We start from the raw sequence: 17,748 nt of genomic DNA, 5'->3' as shown, positions 1-17,748 counted from the left end.
AAATAAAAACAACATATGAAACGTCTGCAGGAAAATAAAACTTAAGAGCTTAAGAGAGAAGTTAAACACACAGGAGAAACTTCTGAGCAACAAATCATTCATTTAAAAATGTAATCAGAATATTTAGAATATTTTGGCCTTTTCTTGTAATATTACTTTTTTTTACATTAAATTAAAACTTATTCTCAAACGACTTTCTTGAAAAATTTTAACTTTAATCTTGTAACGTTGACTTCCAAGATAAACAACTAAATAAAATATTATAAACAAATAACTAAAATAAAAACACTGAAAGTTAAACACTTCTTCCTCTGTGTGTTTCATGTGTTAACATGAATGATGGTACTGTCCCTTTAAATATTTAACCCTTCCTCCTCTGTGTGTGTGTCTGTGTGTGTGTGTCTGTCTGTCTGTGTGTGTGTGTGTGTGTGTCTGTCTGTGCGTGATGATGGCCGCCGCTCTCTCTCCTCTCTACCTGGGCTTTGACTTCAGCACGCAGCAGGTAAAACTCTTTATTTCCTTCACCCGCACGTCTCGCTCGGTGACGCACTGCCCGCACGTGGCTGCGTGCGGGCAGAGGAGCGGCGGGTCGTCGCGCAGACGCGGAAGAGTCGTGAATGTTGCGGGTCTGATGGACTCTGAGCTGAAACACTGAACTCTGTTCTGTCTGAAGGAGTGTGTACAAGTACACACTGCACACAGTAAAAGTACTCTGAGTACAGAGGAGCAGGAAACTTTACATGTTCTGCTGCTTCAGTACTTGTGTACTGTTACTGCTTATATGAACACGTCGAGATTACTTTCATTATTTACCTCAATAAAACAGTAAATAGAGCAGTATGTGCAGAATACTGCACTACTTTACTGCTGATACTAACACTTGTGTACTTGTACTGCTGATACTTGAAGCTGAAGGTTGTGGCGATCGATGGAGACCTGAACGTGGTTCATCAGAACAATGTGCAGTTTGACTCCGAGCTGCCTGAGTTCAGGTACCACACACACTACTGTGTCCTGCTACTGTGTACTACTACTACTACTGTGTCCTGCTACTGTGTACTACTACTACTACTGCTACTACTACTGTGTCCTGCTACTGTGTACTACTACTACTACTGTGTACTACTACTGTGTACTACTACTACTACTGCTACTACTACTGTGTACTACTACTGTGTACTGCTACTGTGTACTGCTACTACTACTAGTACTACTGCTACTTGTCCTTGATGCCGGAGCAGGTCAGACAAACGTTCGGTGAATCAAAATGAAAATAAAACACTGAACTTTTGACTTTTGTTAAAACAGTTTGATGCTTGAGTTTTATTTTGAAGTAATATTTAATGTTTACAGTTTTGATGTTTTATTTTGGTAGAACAGTTTGTTGTTTCTGATCGAGTCCGTCACAGAAAATGTTAAAGTTGTTTCATGTTCATTTAATACTGAATCATTTGTGTCAGGACTCAGGGAGGAGTTCATATTCACACTGACAGACTGACGGTCACCTCCCCTGTACTGATGTGGGTGAAGGTAGGACACACACACACACACACACACACACACACACACACACACACACACAGACACACACACACACACACACAGACACGCACACAGACACGCACAGACACACACACAGTCGTGATGATTAAGCTGTTTTCAGTCTTCAGTTAAAGTTTTAACTGTCGAGGGTCATCAGCTGATCTTTGACCTCTGACCTCTGACTAATCACATTATCGTGTGTTTGTGTTCTCCAGCTGCAGTCTGATTGGTTGTTGTGTCTTTGTGTCTGTCATCAGGCTCTGGACCTGCTATTGGACAAGGTGAAGAGGGCGGGGCTTGACTTCTCCCGTGTCAGATCACTGTCAGGCAGCGGTCAGGTGAGACCAGAGCCAGGTGTGGTCCGGGCCGGCTCACAGCGCTCTGTGGACTGTTCTGCTGGAACAAACTGGATCTAAGTGTTAAAACAAGAAACATCAGAGCCACGCTAGAGCTCAGGGCTGTCCACATACTTTTGGCCACATATCATCCTCCATCTGTTTTTTCAAACTGAGTCCTTTTTGTATTTGTAGGATTGTGCACAATTGTGTTACAGGTTTCACTAAAAATGTGTAGAAAAGTGAATGGAGTTTGGTTGAAAGATGTCTGTTAATAAAAATCTGAATGTTCCTAAACCAACTGATCAAGACAGGAGTGTCCACGTACTTTTCTGCCACCTAGCGTACTTTATATAATGCCTTCATCTTTTGTACAAACTAAATCATGTTTGTATTCTTAATTTCATAGTATAAAAATATGTTACCAGGTTTCTCTCAAATGTAAAGAAAATTGAATGGCGTTTGGTTGAAAGATGTCTAAAAATGTTGAATGTGTTTTGTCTCACTTGAATGAATGTTTGTCCCTCAGCAACATGGCAGTGTGTACTGGAGAACAGGAGCGTCTGAGACCCTGAAACGGCTCGACCCGGACCAGAACCTGCACCAGCTGCTGCAGGTGAGTGTATCCACGGTGACGGTACATGTGTGGTTACCTGTGATCTGCACCTGCTCATGTGTGTGTGTGTGTGTGTGTGTGTGGACTGATGTGTTAACAGGACAGCTTCTCAGTGTCGGACTGTCCTGTGTGGATGGACTCCAGCAGCAGACAGCAGTGTCAGGATCTTCAGACAGCAGCAGGAGGAGCTCAGAGACTGGCAGAGATCACCGGATCCAGAGCCTATGAGGTCATACTGTCCACGAGTCTGTCTGTCCACCTGTCTGTCTGTCTACCTGTCTGTCTGTCCACGAGTCTGTCTGTCCACCTGTCTGTCTGTCCACCTGACTGTCTATTCACCTGTCTGTCCACCTGTCTGTCTATTCACCTGTCTGTCCACCTGTCTGTCTGTCTACCTGTCTGTCTGTCTACCTGTCTGTCTGTCCACGAGTCTGTCTGTCCACCTGTCTGTCTGTCTACCTGTCTGTCTGTCCACGAGTCTGTCTGTCCACGAGTCTGTCTGTCTACCTGTCTGTCTGTCCACGAGTCTGTCTGTCTATTCACCTGTCTGTCTGTCCACCTGTCTGTCTGTTCACCTGTCTGTCCGTCTGTCATGTATCTCGTGGCTTTTGTGTTTTAAATCATTTTCCTTCATGGATTTTGGTGGAAAGATGCAAGTTTCTAAAAATCTGAATAGTCCTCAACTCAGACAGGTTTGTCCACATACTTTTGGCCATGTAGCATTCTTGATATTACACCTTCATCTTTTTTACAAACTGAATCTTGTTTGTGTATTTTTCAGGTTAGTGTAAAAAACGTGTATCCAGGTTTCACTAAAATGTAAAGAAAAGTGAATGGAGTCTGGTGGACAGATTCCCTTTTCTAAAAGGCTGAATAGGCCTCGACCAAACCAGGAATAACAGGCCAAGACAGGCGTGTCCACATACTTTTGGCCACATAGCAAAGTTTATATGATGTTTGTTTGACTGTCGTTAAAGTCGTTCTTCTGGTTGATATTTGTTTCTATTCTTACAGTAACATTGCACAATGTTTTAGTGATAATCACTGGAAATGTTATTAAAGCAGTTTGAACAGGATGATATTTATGTGTGTGTGTGTGTGTGTGTGTGTGTGTGTGTGTGTGTGTGTGTGTGTGTGTGTGTGTGTCTGCAGCGTTTCACAGGAAACCAGATCTCCAAAGTGCGACAGACGCGACCGCAGGACTACCAGGACACCGAGGTCAGCCTCCAGCTTCTGTACATTTTGTCATTACGTCACTGAAGACTCGTGTTTCATACGCTGATGTGTTTTCAGAGGATCTCATTGGTCAGCAGCTTCGCGGCCTCTCTCTTCCTCGGTGATTACGCCGCCATCGACTACAGTGACGGTACAGAACCAGTTATCACGGACTTCTGTCCATGAACTCATCCATTGTTCCTCCACCTGCTGACACGATGCGTTCACTGACTGCTGACACGATGCGTTCACTGACTACAGGTTCAGGGATGAACCTGTTGGACATCAGGACCAGAAACTGGTCTCAGATCTGCCTGGAAGCCACAGCTCCTCATCTGGACCGGCTGCTGGGAGCTCCTCTACCCTCCACATCTGTACTGGTAAGACTGGTCCATACTGGTCTGCTCAGACTGTTGATTTATTTTGAAAATATTTACCGAGAAGTCGGCTGAGACCAACAGGAAGTGAGGAGAGCTTCAGTGCTGCTTCCTGTCGTCACAGGGTCCCGTCTCCTCCTACTTCATACGTCGATACGGCTTCTGTGAGAGCTGCAGAGTCGTGGCTTTCACCGGAGACAACCCAGGTGAGACATATACAACCAGGTGAGACATATACAACCAGGTGAGACATACAAACCAGGTGAGACATGTACAACCAGGTGAGACATGTACAGCCAGGTGAGACATATACAACCAGGTGAGACATACAGCCAGGTGAGACATACAGCCAGGTGAGACATACAGCCAGGTGAGACATACACAACCAGGTGAGACATACAGCCAGGTGACACATATACAACCAGGTGACACATACACAACCAGGTGACACATACACAAACCAGGTGAGACATATACAACCAGGTGATACATGTACAACCAGGTGAGACATGTACAGCCAGTTGAGACATGTACAACCAGGTGAGACATATACAACCAGGTGAGACATATACAACCAGGTGAGACATATACAACCAGGTGAGACATGTACAAACAGGTGAGACATATAAAAACAATAAATAAAAACAATAAATCAACACACTGACGTCTACAGCTGATTGTTCTATCGTCTCAACACTAGATGGAGCTGATGTGTTGTAGCATCATGTTACCTGCTGTTCACTGAGGCATGGTGTGTGTGTGTGTGTGTGTGTGTGTGTGTGTGTGTGTGTGTGTGTGTGTGTGTGAGCAGATTAAAGATGTTAATTATTATTAACTATAATGTGTTTTGTCTCCTCAGCGTCTCTGGCAGGAATGAGGCTCCAGCAGGGAGACATCGCTGTAAGTTCACCTGAAGCCAGTCTGACAGGAAGTGTTCACGTCAGCTGATCAGCTGATTAATGTGTGTGTGTGTGTGTGTGTGTGTGTGTGTGTGTGTGTGTGTGTGTGTGTGTGTGTGTGCAGGTCAGTCTTGGTACCAGTGATACTGTGTTTCTGTGGATCCAGCAGCCTCGCCCGGCGCTGGAGGGTCACGTCTTCTGTAACCCCGTCGACTGGCAGGCGTACATGGCTCTGCTGTGGTACACACGCACGCACACACACACACACACACACACACACACAGAAACACACACACAGAGACACACATATACACACACACACAGAAACACACACACCCCTGAAGGCTCCATCCAGACTCATTGTACTGTTGACTGACCTGTGTGTGTGTGTGTGTGTGTGTGTGTGTGTGTGTGTGGTATCCTCAGCTTTAAGAACGGCTCTCTGACGAGGGAACGAATCAGGAACGAGTGTGCTGAAGGATCATGGGAACATTTTTCTGCCGCCCTGAGAGACACGCCGCTCGGAAACAACGGACACATCGGTGACACTTCTTCCTCCTTCCTCCTTCCTCCTTCCCGTCTCCTTCCCTCTCTCAAAGTATATCCATCTTTTGTTTCCTGTCCTTCTTCCTCCTCTCTTCCTCGTTTACCTATGAAACTACTTCCTTCCTTCCTTCTACCTTCCCTCCTTCCTTAGATCCCTATTCACTTCTTCCTTTGTGCTTTCCTTTTTTTTACTTCCTGTTGTCCTTGTATCTTCACAAACTCCTTCCTCTTTCCTTCTTCTTTCATTAGTTTCCTTTTGTGCCACCCATCTTCTTCCTTCCTTCTTCCCCCTCTCTCTTCCTCCCTCCCTCTGATTGGTTGTTTTCTGTGTTTCCAGGCTTTTATTTTGACACCATGGAGATCACACCTGCTGCAGTCGGAGTTCACCGCTTTGACCCTGAAGACAACGAGGTTGGTGGAGAGACATTCACACACAGAGACAGAGAGAGAGAGAGAGAGTCACCTGGATCACCTGTCCTCTGTCCTGCAGGTGTCCTCTCTGAGTCCTCCGGTGGAGGTCCGGGCGCTGGTGGAGGGTCAGTTTGTGTCCCGCAGACTCCACGCTGAGAGGCTGGGCTACTCCATCAGTGAGTTTCTACACCTTCTCCTCCTCTAACAGTTTATCCGTTGACTTTTATTTTGTAATTTCGATGGTTAAATTTGATCCTTCTGAGTTTAATTAGCGAGGAGCAGAGTGAATAAATGAAACTACAACAAAGATCTTCTCCTCCTCAGATGTTTGTCCACTGAAGACTGAACTTCCTGTCTCACCACGACGGCACTTTTTTCTTTGCTGGTTTTCCATCAAATCACTGCCGACTTTCCAAACATTCAGGCTTCTGTTGATCGATACTGATCCATTCAGATCCGATCGGATCACCTCTAGTTTAATCTTTAAAATGTGTCCTTCACTCTGTGACTCTGAAGAGTTTCTGTCCTGAACTCAGCTGCCGTCAAACACTCGACTCATTCCGTCTGTTTTTAGTTCCAGGAACCAGAGTTTTGGCCACAGGAGGAGCTTCATCCAATAAAGAGATCCTGCAGGTCAGTCGCCCGCCGTCACGTCCCATTATTAATAATCCAGGTGAGGTGTGGAGGGAGGGCGAGTCAGGTAACAGTACCACAGAGAGAGAGACATCACATCACTGCTGTTGTTTGAGTCGTCTGCCTCCTCAAGTGGTTTGTTGTAGCTAACGTTGCTGATGCAAGCTAATGCTAACACTGCAGACGCTAACGTTAAAGGTGCAGAATGTGAAGAAGTAACAGTTTTGACATTGCAGCCATATTCACTGAAGTTAGCATGCTAACCAGCTAGCCCTGACCCAACCCATGCTCAGTCTGGACTGCTAGCTTCTGACGGTGTACAAGTCTTATTTTCTACATATTGCACCTTTAACGATGCTAACGCTAGCGAGCGAACATTAGAGCAGTGCAGTATTCTGGGTGCAAACTGTAGAAATCAGCCAGCTTTATGCTTTTTTCCACAAACTGGCAACCACCAGCTGCTGACAAAACACAGACATCACGTGACTCCAACGGAGTGATTCTATTGGCTGACACAGAGATCAACAAAACAAAATCACGTTGAACCCAACAAACATTTTAAAATGATTAATCAGAATGATGTTCTGTGTTTCTCTGCAGCTGAGTCGTCCGTCAGCGACACAACAAAGTCTTTTTTCCGTCGTTCTGATTAAAAATGTGTGATTTATGAGACGTTGGTTCATTTCTGCGTTAGCTGCAGTCTAACCTGTGACTCCCACACGACTCACACGGAGATAATTCATATTTAAACTCGTTCTTCAAGAGCTTTAACCTTTAATTCTCCGCAGTGAGTGTTGGATTAAATATCGTAGATTTTAAACTCTGATGCAGCTTTTTCTTGTGTTTTCATTTTTTTAATGGGAGTAAAGAAGATTTCTTAAAACATGTTAATTATCCTTTAATTTCACATTTTACATGTAATTAATTTAATTTTATATTAAATTATCGTTCTCTGGCTTTTATTTAACCGTATGTTATTTACATTGTTTTAATCTGAACGTAAACAGTCTGCGATGTTTTGACCAGTGGATTTTGGGATTGTCGGCCTCCTCGTTGTCTTTTGTTCTTTATTTGATTTTGATTGATTGAAGGTTGATTGATACGAGATACTGATCCCATAAACTCAAAATTCCCTTCAATCAAAAAACTAAAATGACTTTTGTTTTCTTTAAAGTTTGAGTGTGGAGTTCAGCCTCACTTTAAAATGAATAACATCCAGCTGCAGATTTGATCTTTATTCTGATATACAGACTTTCAGGAGGTTTTCAGAGACTGTCTTCACCTGAAGCCACTAACTGCAGATCTGTGATGTGTATTGTATGTATATATGTGTATTGTATGTGTATATGTGTATTGAGCATCAGATAGAAGTCGCCTGCTGAATGTGCGGCTGCAGACGGAGAATAAAACCTGAAGAGAAGCAGCAGAAACATCTAACTGCTCTGAGGAAGCAGCAGTCGTCTGTGGGCTCTTCATTTAATCGATTCATTCAGTTCAGACACAAACGAGGCTGCTGATGATTCTCTTTTAATTTTTGGACGTTCCCTCGTCGCTCTGATTTGTTTGCTTAATTAATTAATGAACAGCCGGCTGAGGATCGTCTTCTTCTCTCCCAGGTCTTATCTGATGTGTTCAACGCTCCGGTTTACACCATCGACCTGTCCAACTCCACCTGCCTGGGGTCAGCCTACAGAGCTGTGCACGGTAACACACACACACACACACACACACACACACACACACACACACTCACACACACACTCTCACACACACACTCTCACACACTCACACACACTCACTCACACACACCGTTCAGATTTCAGGTAAAAAACAAATAGAAGCCTGCAGCTGAGCATTGATCTGTGTGTTCTCAGTATATTGAAATGCAGTAAGTGACTGAGGTGTATGTTTGAGCAGCAGGACGTGGACGCTCGTATCACTCCACACTTGAAGCCTTTGACTTCAGCTGGCTGTACGAGATAAACGGGCCGCCGTCCGTCTCCTCTCTGAGGGCTTTAATGTCGGCGAGGGGAGCGAACATGTCTGCATAAAACCAGATGAAAAAGATTCCCCAGCCACTCGACATGAAAGAGAGCGGCGAGATAGTGAACGTCCTCGTGTGACGGCGTCATATATGAATGCAGGAGAGACGAGGCTGCAGCGTCTCCTCCCGACCACGGCCCTGTGTCAATATCTGAAGTCAGTTGCGTGGGCTTGAAAAGACATAATGCAATCCTCCTGATGGTAATAACCAATGCTGATTCATTCAGGGTTGGCGGCAGCCCCGGGGGGTGGTGCTGGTGGGGGGGTAATGTGGTCCTCATGCAATTACTCTGCAACAGAGCTGCATGCACAGAAATCCTCCTCATGCATTCATCTTGCATTAGTGCTGCAATCTTTTCTCAGTGTTACAGAAACCTCATGCAGCCTGTGAGAGGGAAACTGTTTCAGTCTCATCTCGTCTTTACGTTACCTGACAGGTGATCCTGGATAACGAGCTGCTTCGGTTAACTGTCAGTTTACGCTTTTATTTTGTAAATGTTCCTCTTTATCCAGGAAGTTTCACTGACAACCTGCTTCAGGGCCTGATCAGATGCAACAAGAGGCGCTCTGCAGTCTAAAAACAATAGCAGTGTGTTTTCTATTGTTTATTTATTATCACCTGGCCTTAGCATAACCCTGAGACACAGAGTACTGTGTGCTTCGTCTGGATGATGGAAAATTATATTTTAGGATGAGTCGAGGACAGTTTGACATTGATGTCAGGGCACAAAACGCTTCCTGCCTCTAGGAAACAACTGGAAAACGATGCCTCTTGCAGGGACACCTCCCTGGAGACAGGTCTCCATAAAGTCGTGGTGGAGACGGGTCTCCGTAAAGACGTGGTGGAGACAGGCCTCTGTAAAGACGTGGTGGAGACGGGTCTCTGTAAAGATATGGTGGAGACGGGTCTCTGTAAAGATATGGTGGAGACGGGTCTCCGTAGAGACGTGGTGGAGACAGGCCCCATGCTAATCCGAGCTGGATTAGCATGGCTCTTGTTCCAGACGTCTGGTTGGATGTCAGAAAGATGTCGTGGGCAGTGATCGTCTCAAAGTCTGCTGCTCTTTTCCGAAGCATCCTTTTCACCTCCAGTGCTGATGAATGCATGTCTGTCAGAGGTTATATGTGTTTCAGCAATAAAGCTGAAAAATTAACAGTTAAAAAAACCAAAAATGTAACAAAATGTTTGAGGAGCGACCGGCTGCTGCATCTGCATAGATCATCCAACAGTTTCTGACAACCCGTCGACCTGACTGAACAACACGTAGACAAACCAGTTTGTTTTAACAATTATCCAGCCTTAAGTGTTAACCCAAAGACAGCTGGTTCAGCCTCTAATCTGACATTGTGACTCAGACCACAGTGGAATAGTCTGATAACAGTGGTGCGGTCCTTTAAAGCAGCATGGATCATCTCCGGCTCCACTGTGAACAGAAGCTTCCTGCATGTCCTCTGATTTCCCTCTTTGATAAACACATGATGAAAAACATGAAGAGTCGCGCTGGAAATCTGCGTCCTTTGATACTGAAAAGTTCAAAGAGTCACAACAGCAGGAGGCCACAGAGAGGGAGGAGAGACAAACTGTACTGTGAGAGAGAGACAGGACAGGAAAACATCTTCATCACAGGAAGACACTCTGAAATCCACCAACACCTTGGAGCCTGAATTGTGTATAAAGTAACCTGGTGGAGACAGGTCTCTGTAAAGACGTGGTGGAGACGGGTCTGTGTAAAGACGTGGTGGAGACGGGTCTGTGTAAAGACGTGGTGGAGACGGGTCTGTGTAAAGACGTGGTGGAGACGGGTCTCTGTAAAGACGTGGTGGAGACGGGTCTGTGTAAAGACGTGGTGGAGACTGGTATCTGTAAAGACGTGGTGGAGACAGGTCTCTGTAAAGACGTGGTGGAGACAGGTCTCTGTAAAGATACCCTAGCCTAAAAATGTTATAGCCTATAATCTTATTTTAAGGTGATACTGTATTGTTTTAGGTGAAAATGTGATTCTGAAGAGGAGGAAGACATTTTACAGATACACTAAACAGTAACCAGTATAGGCGACTTCTTTGTCCCCAGACTCCCTTAACAAATGTGTCAGTTTAGTGAGTTGTTGAGTTGGAGACACTTTATAAACTGTGTGAAACTCTGTCTCTGACTGATTCTGACTTATTTGTTCCTTCTTGTAAATTCAGCAAATGTTCTACATGAACTTCTTTCTGTCTTTGAGCAGAAACATGGAGTCTGTTTGTCCCAGTGATGGACGGGTTTGGTTCATGTAGAGCAGGAAGTGACATCACATCACAGGTGTCACTCAGGTGCAGGTTAATGAAGCTGTGAAGTTATCCTCTGTGGCTGCCGTCAGGACAAAGTGAAGCTGCAGACGTTTAATCTTTGAGAACAGGAACATCAGAAGTGTGAACGTGAGTCACACCAGTATATAAATGTGTGTGTGTCCTCTGTTGTGTGAGAAGGTCAGGCTGAAAATGGTTTGACTCGGCAGGTCATCTCGCCCCTTGGTAGCAAATTACACCCAGGGCATCATGGGAAAAAAAAGACGTTGTGTGTCAGTCCCATGATCCCTTGCATGGCGGAGGTCATGACGTCCTCAGGGAGTCTGGACTCCTGACCTGACCTGTGTGTGTTTCGCTGAGCGCAAGCTTTCTCAGCACTGTCCTGACCTTCAGTGTACACAGTGTGTGTGTGTGTGTGTGTGTGTGTGTGTGTGTGAGAGTGTGTGTGTGTGAGTGTGTGTCTGTGTGTGTGTGTGTGTGTGTGTTTGAGAGAGATTAAAACTGCAACACACACGCACCATGACGTACACGAACATCTCAGGCGATGCTGCTGTTTGCTTAACGACCTCTGGACTGTTTTAATTACTGACCTCTGATTGGTTAACGACCTCTCAGACTAGTTAGAGAGCGTTAACAACCCGGGAGCTGAGCTTCTGATTGGTTAATCCTGTTGTAGTAATCATGTCTACTGATCCTAGTACAGACGAAGTTAGCGCCGTCTAACCCAGAGCAGATGTGTCCCCGGCGTCGTGTCTCTGGGCTGAGCCGAGCTCTCTGATTGGTTTGTTTTCAGGCCTGGTGGCAGAATCTGGAGTTTCCTTCTCCGATGTTGTGAAGAACGCACCAGAACCACAGCTGGTCGCCACGCCGCATCCTGCAGCACAGGAGGTACACACACACACACACACACACACACACACACACACACACACACACACACATAAACACTGCTACCGTTCAGCATTTATTAAATTAGTCACAATGTGTGTGTGTGTGTGTGTTTTCTGGTTTATGGAGCTTCATATTTCCCCACAGTATGTCGTCCCCCCCCCCCCCCCACACACACACACACAGTGTGATATTTCGGCGTTTTGCTTGGCTCATCACTTGCGAGGTGCTTAAGTGTGTGTGTGTGTGTGTGTGTGTGTGTGTGCGTGTGTGTGTGTGTGTGTGTGGGCGGACATGATCTGCAGCCTTTAGCTTCAGTCAACGTGTTAATGAGCTTAATTTAAAACAAACTCCACTAAAACACGTTCAGCTGGTTCAGTTTCAGACGATTAACATGGACGAGGACGAGAACAGCTCAGAGGAGACGGATTCAAACACGACTGACTGAAATGATATATTATGTTAATATAAATATTATGTCTGAATGTTTATTTTTACAGTTTTAGTCTGAAGTCGTTGGACCTGCAGACTGTTGTGGAGCTGTCCACTGGCTCATGATCTTCTCTCCTCTGTTGTCAGTGAGCTGACATGTTGGCTTAAAAAACTCAAACTGCTCAAAAAATGGCAATTTGAGCGTCGACCGATCCAAAGCCCCGCCCCCCTTAGTTACTGTTGCTAGGTCGGACAAGCTTGACTATAAGAAACGTGGAGACGCAGGTCAGTTTAGCTGCAGGGTTTATTATGTTGAACTACAGTACAAGATGGAGGGAGAGATTCAGGATGTGAAGGTGTACAAGCAGCTAGATGACGTGAAGCTCAGCCTCGACGTGAACAACAGAAGCCTCCAACGATAATTCACGTAATCTTAAAAATAAGCCAACTACAAACTGATGTGTCAGGTTAGCAAGTTAGCTAACTCATGTTGATTTATGGTGAGCTAACGGCAGCTGCTCTCCTGCAGCGTCAGATAAAGATTTACAGAACATTACTGTGGACGTCGTCGTGCAGACATGTTGAGACACTTTAATCCCAAAAGATTAAAAACCAAACTCTTGACTCCGGGTGTTTATTCCTCCAGAGCTCTCCGGCTCCAGCTGCTGTCTGCAGGTTAACACTCGTTAATCCAACACACCTACGTCTGTCCCTCCCCTCCCGTCTGTCAGTCCAATAAAGAAAGACAGATTATGTGTCGAGTGACGTCATCTGAGGACATTTATCTCCTCTTCAGACACATTAAACAGCCCTGACACAGTGTGTGAGCGTCAGGTTGATGCAGAGCTGCTGAGCTGAGACAGACACACACACACACACACGCACGCACACACACACACACACACACACGCACACACACGCACACACACGCACACACACACACACAGGAATAAGTACACAAACATGTGTATGTGCATGAATAGAAACACATTTAAACACACATGGCTGCAGATAAAAAACACACACACTTTTAAATGCACGTGTACATTTACACTCACTCACACACACACACACACACACAAACACACACACTCTGTCCTACTTTCCTGCCTCACTGCCTCTTCATTAAACAGCTTGTTACCATATGGAACAGAAGTGAAGAAAATTGCATGACAGGCCTGTCTCACACACACACACACACACACACACACACGCACACACACACACACACACACACACACACACACACACACTGTTGAACAGGTCACACAGGGACAGACACACACAGTGTAGCTCAGTTCACATAATGAACCTGATCTTAATGTATCCTGAGGTTCATCCATCACCAGCCTGCTGAGCAGGTGTAGTGACCAGAACAAACTGAGGACGTCGTTTTGTGGCGTCAGGTGAGAGGAGGAGTTTTCATCTCCACCTGTTCAGTTTAATGAGCTGAAGATGTTCGACAGCTCACCTGTCTGCTGCTCTTCACCTCCTGAACTCCACCGTCTGCATCTAAACATGATTCATCTGGAGATTCAAACAACCACACAATCACACAACAGAGAAACGACTGCAGCTGCCACATTATGAGCTTTACTGTACCACCATGTGACCTATGAGGACTTTTATTTTGAAGTGGTGTTGGTGTGTTCACAGGATGTAGAATATCAAAGGTGGTAGTTTAGGAAGTTTAACGTACGTGAAGCAGCTCCGCTCGTTTTACTTCCTCTTGAAGAAAATATGGAATGACACTCTGTAGAGCGCATACCTCCGCCAAGGCCTCACGGTCCCCTTTAACTCGGTCAAACCTCGCATCACTGCTTCACCATAATTTAACTCGTGCTCACGTCAGCTTGAACCAACCAATCACAGCCGATAACATCAAGCCATCCATAATCAATCTTTAACTGGTGAGCAGCTAAACCCGGCAAGATAAACCACCTCGGTGCTGCGTCTCCTGTCTCTGAAGATGTCGTGCGATGTGTTTGTTGAACCCTCTACATACTCACTCACATTCAGAGCTAACGCTAACAACACGTCCGTCCCTACGTCACCGTGTCACAGGAAACAGTTTAACAGCTGAAGCAAACAACCAGACTGCTAATGAGGACAGAAACTGTGCAGCAGGTTTATTCTGACTGCTTCACTTCTGTGCTCACTGATCAAAACACATCAAGGTCCTGGTTTCTTCTTCTCCTCACTTAATTAATGTCTCTACACACAAACACACAGCTCATCAAAGCAGTGATCATGACCTCATCACACACACACACACACACACACACACTCTCCTGTGTTATTGTCATGTAGTTGTATGTTTACTGAAGTGATGTTCTCTCATGTTCGTCTTCCATAATTAAACAGCACCGATCATCAATAGATAATGAGCTCTGCTAAAACACCTAGTCCACACACACACACACACACACACACACACACACACACACACACACACAGTACAGCAGGATATTAAATATGAAGCAGCAGCGTAATGTGACAGAGCAGCTGGATGTTCAGCGCTGCGACAACAGGAAGTTATTTTCTCATCTGATTGTTTGTGTCTGAAGAAGAATCATCACAGTTAAACAGTTTTTGTTTGGAAACGTCCTTTTTTCTGTCTTCACAGAAACATGATCCCTGAAAAACATTAATAAAACACTGGTATATTGAACAGCTGATTAACAGCTTGGATCATCAGTTTGTCAGTATTTGTTTGTTAATCGGTTATTGAACCTTCGAGTCGCGTCTCAAAGGAAAGTGCCACATTTTGAGTTCAAACCAGGTTTTTCTACCATTTAAAATGTAATAATGTGAAAATAACTATTTAATATTTGATAGAAAGGACATAAAACATAAAACTCCAAATAAATATGTGACAGAAGTCTCTTATTTTGAAATAAAAATCACACTGATGACATCACTGTACTTCCTTTGACCTTCATCCTGAAGATCTGCTGGTGTGACCGAGTGTGATGAGATGATTCAGTGAGTTTTACATGACTGACAACAAGGTTGATGGTTTGATTCCCTGTGGCAGCCATTTTGTAAAATGCATTTTTCATGATTATTGTCGCTGCTGTTACCTTCCAGCTAAAATAAAGATACCGACAGCAGAGTGCTGATTTCTGTGTGTGCGTGTGTGTGTGTGTGTGTGTTCCAGGTGTACGGCCAGATGTTGAAGCGCTACGCCCGATTGGAGGAGAGAGTCCTGCAGGAGACACGCCCCTGAGCAGCCACCAATCAGCTGCGTCGAGGAAACACGCACCAATAAATGGACGTTAAATGAGTTTAGTTAGTTTTGCTCAAAAAATCTTTACCTGAATTTTATTAGTATCAGTTCACTCGTCAATTAACTGATTAATGCAACGCGTCATAACTGACTGAACAGATTGATTGTTAATGACAGCGACACATCAAGTGACGACATATTGAGAGAACCAGCGACAGGCGGACTTTAACGATCAGCGGCAGGTGATCAACGCTGTGGAGCGGTCGCAGTTTCTTAAAAACACGACACCTTAGATACGTTACATAAGTTAGTCCTGGTCCTGGTCCTGGTCCTGGTTTGGACCAGGACTCAAGCAGCAGCCTCCTCTTTACCTGAACTGTGTCAACGATGAATTATTTACTACTAGTTCATAAAATAACAACTGATTAAAGATACAATCTGTCAGATTTCTGCATTAAAATGTGTAAAACAACTGGACCTTTGTTCTGCATGTTGTCGAGTTGTGTTCTCACATCATCTCAAACGTTTCCAACAAAGTTAAACAGAGAAATCCTCCAGTGTCCTCGAGGTGACGCTGAGTTTCATCTGGTCGTCTGTGGCTGTAACTTCAGGAGAGAGTCAGAGAGAGAGGAAGGAAGTCTGAGAGCGAGACCAAACACAACGAGAAGAAAACTTTAACACATCAGAGAGTTGAGGTGAAGCTCTGAGTGAAGTCAGCACTCAGCAGAGACTCTGGGAGAGAAGAGCTGAGAGAAGTTTGATTGATGGGTCACTGCTGATCCGTCAGCAGGAAGTGAACAGGTTATTAGTGTGATCACAGCTGTGGGTAAATAAAGTTGTGTTAACTCGTATGATGAAGGGTTCTCTGATGATTTGTTTCTGTATGATTTTGAATAAATGAATTGATGTCATTAATAAAACGTTGGTCATTTTCCTTCTTCTCAGTTAAAGAACAAATTCTGACTCCGATCAGAGAAACGAGCAGGATTAAAGTGTTTGTGGTGAACAACAGCTTAACAAACAGGAAGTCTGAATTAACTGCAGCTTTGATTAAATCTCAAACTAATTTCAGTTTCCTAATGCAGAAGCTTTAACGTGTGACTCATTTTGTTTTCCAGGCTAACAGATAAGAGCTCGCAGCTCCTGATTGGTTTTTGTTCATCGTGTTGCTGGTTGTCGTCCGGTTTGTCTTCAGGCTGCAGCGGCACATTTATACGTCCTGTTACAGCCGGACGTGCAGCAGCCGGCGTGCAGCAGACAGACGTGCAGCAGACTGACGTGCAGCAGCCGTCCGTCTGCTGCACGTCAGTCTGAGGATCCTTTAATGCAGGTTGAAGCTTCGGTCGGTCACTTTCTCTCCTCAAACACTTTAATCATCATTTGCTGTTGCTGTGTTCAGACGTGACTCTGCAGCAGGTGAAAGTACAAATAATCATTATTGTTTACTCATCATGAACTCAACAGTTTAATAGTCTAACACACACAGACTGACACTGAAGACAGCTGCACACTTCTGATCCTGTGTGTCATTAATTTACACTTTCACATCATACTGTCAGAGGGGGTTGAATGCTAACGTTAGCTAACGAGGTTATAAAACGTCTTGTTTTATCTTAAAGAACGATGCGCTGGCACTCCAGACTTTCACCATCCTCAGTGTGGTGTTGGAGAGAAATGGCCGCCGTGTGAAAACGGTCAGTTGGACACAAGCAAGCCGCCACGAGCAGCGCCGGGGTTTGAAACCAGTTTGACACACCGGCCCCAAAATAAGTGGACACAAATCTTTTTGAGCATCACGGCTGATCTGATCAACTGGGTCCAGAACAGTCGCACCATTTACTCATTTTATGAAACAGGAAGTTAGCCGCCCTCTCCCTCTCCCTCTCTCTCCCTCTCTCCCTCTCTCTCCCTCTCTCTCTCTCTCTCCCTCTCTCTCCCTCTCTCTCTCTCTCTCCCTCCCTCTCTCTCTCTTTAAACCCACCCAGTTGAGACAGATGGACCCATCACTGAGTCCGGTTCTGCTCGAAGTTTCTTCTTCTTCGTCTTGGACAGCTGAAAGTCCTTCATTGTCTCTTTGTGCACCTGAGAGTCCACTGCTGTCCTCACATGGACCCTGGAGTCTGTCGTCCTCCATCACAGCCTCTGCTTAATGGAGGACGTCTCTGCTCTGCTATTGTCTCTGTTCTTGTCTGTCTCTGAGCAGCTGGGAGTCCGGTGTCGTCTTTTCTTGTCTCTGGACCCTCTGGACTCGTCATCGTCTCCTTTATTGTCTCTTTGAACACCAGAGTTTGTTTTA

The 17,748-nt window shown here is 45.0% G+C and overlaps 1 protein-coding gene across 1 annotated transcript; it reads left to right on the top strand.

The window, feature by feature from the left end:
• Positions 1-416: 416 nt before the first annotated feature.
• On the top strand, positions 417-16,372 carry xylb (xylulokinase homolog (H. influenzae)). The gene is made up of 19 exons (XM_073488316.1): positions 417-502; positions 910-992; positions 1,461-1,530; positions 1,800-1,880; positions 2,407-2,493; positions 2,594-2,722; positions 3,646-3,711; positions 3,787-3,859; positions 3,970-4,088; positions 4,210-4,291; positions 4,945-4,985; positions 5,109-5,224; positions 5,411-5,526; positions 5,868-5,941; positions 6,021-6,117; positions 6,516-6,574; positions 8,191-8,278; positions 11,697-11,791; positions 15,384-16,372. The coding sequence occupies exons 1-19, from the start codon at positions 446-448 to the stop codon at positions 15,450-15,452; spliced, it is 1,602 nt and encodes a 533-aa protein (XP_073344417.1). The 5' UTR covers positions 417-445; the 3' UTR covers positions 15,453-16,372.
• Positions 16,373-17,748: the final 1,376 nt, after the last annotated feature.

The sequence above is a fragment of the Pagrus major genome, chromosome 19 (assembly GCF_040436345.1).
Source record: "Pagrus major chromosome 19, Pma_NU_1.0".
Classification (NCBI taxonomy): Eukaryota; Metazoa; Chordata; class Actinopteri; order Spariformes; family Sparidae; genus Pagrus; species Pagrus major.
Note: the sequence above shows the minus strand (reverse complement) of the source record. Positions and strands in the feature narration are given on the sequence as shown.

What these genes read in the sequence shown, in the direction of transcription:
- xylb (XM_073488316.1), top strand. Translation starts at nt 446, where the DNA reads ATGATGGCCGCCGCTCTCTCTCCTCTCTACCTGGGCTTTGACTTCAGC. An exon ending in TTTCACCGGAGACAACCCAG is followed by an intron (nt 4,292 to 4,944) that starts GTGAGACATATA and finishes TTGTCTCCTCAG; the next exon opens with CGTCTCTGGCAGGAATGAGG. An exon ending in GAGGCTGGGCTACTCCATCA is followed by an intron (nt 6,118 to 6,515) that starts GTGAGTTTCTAC and finishes GTCTGTTTTTAG; the next exon opens with TTCCAGGAACCAGAGTTTTG.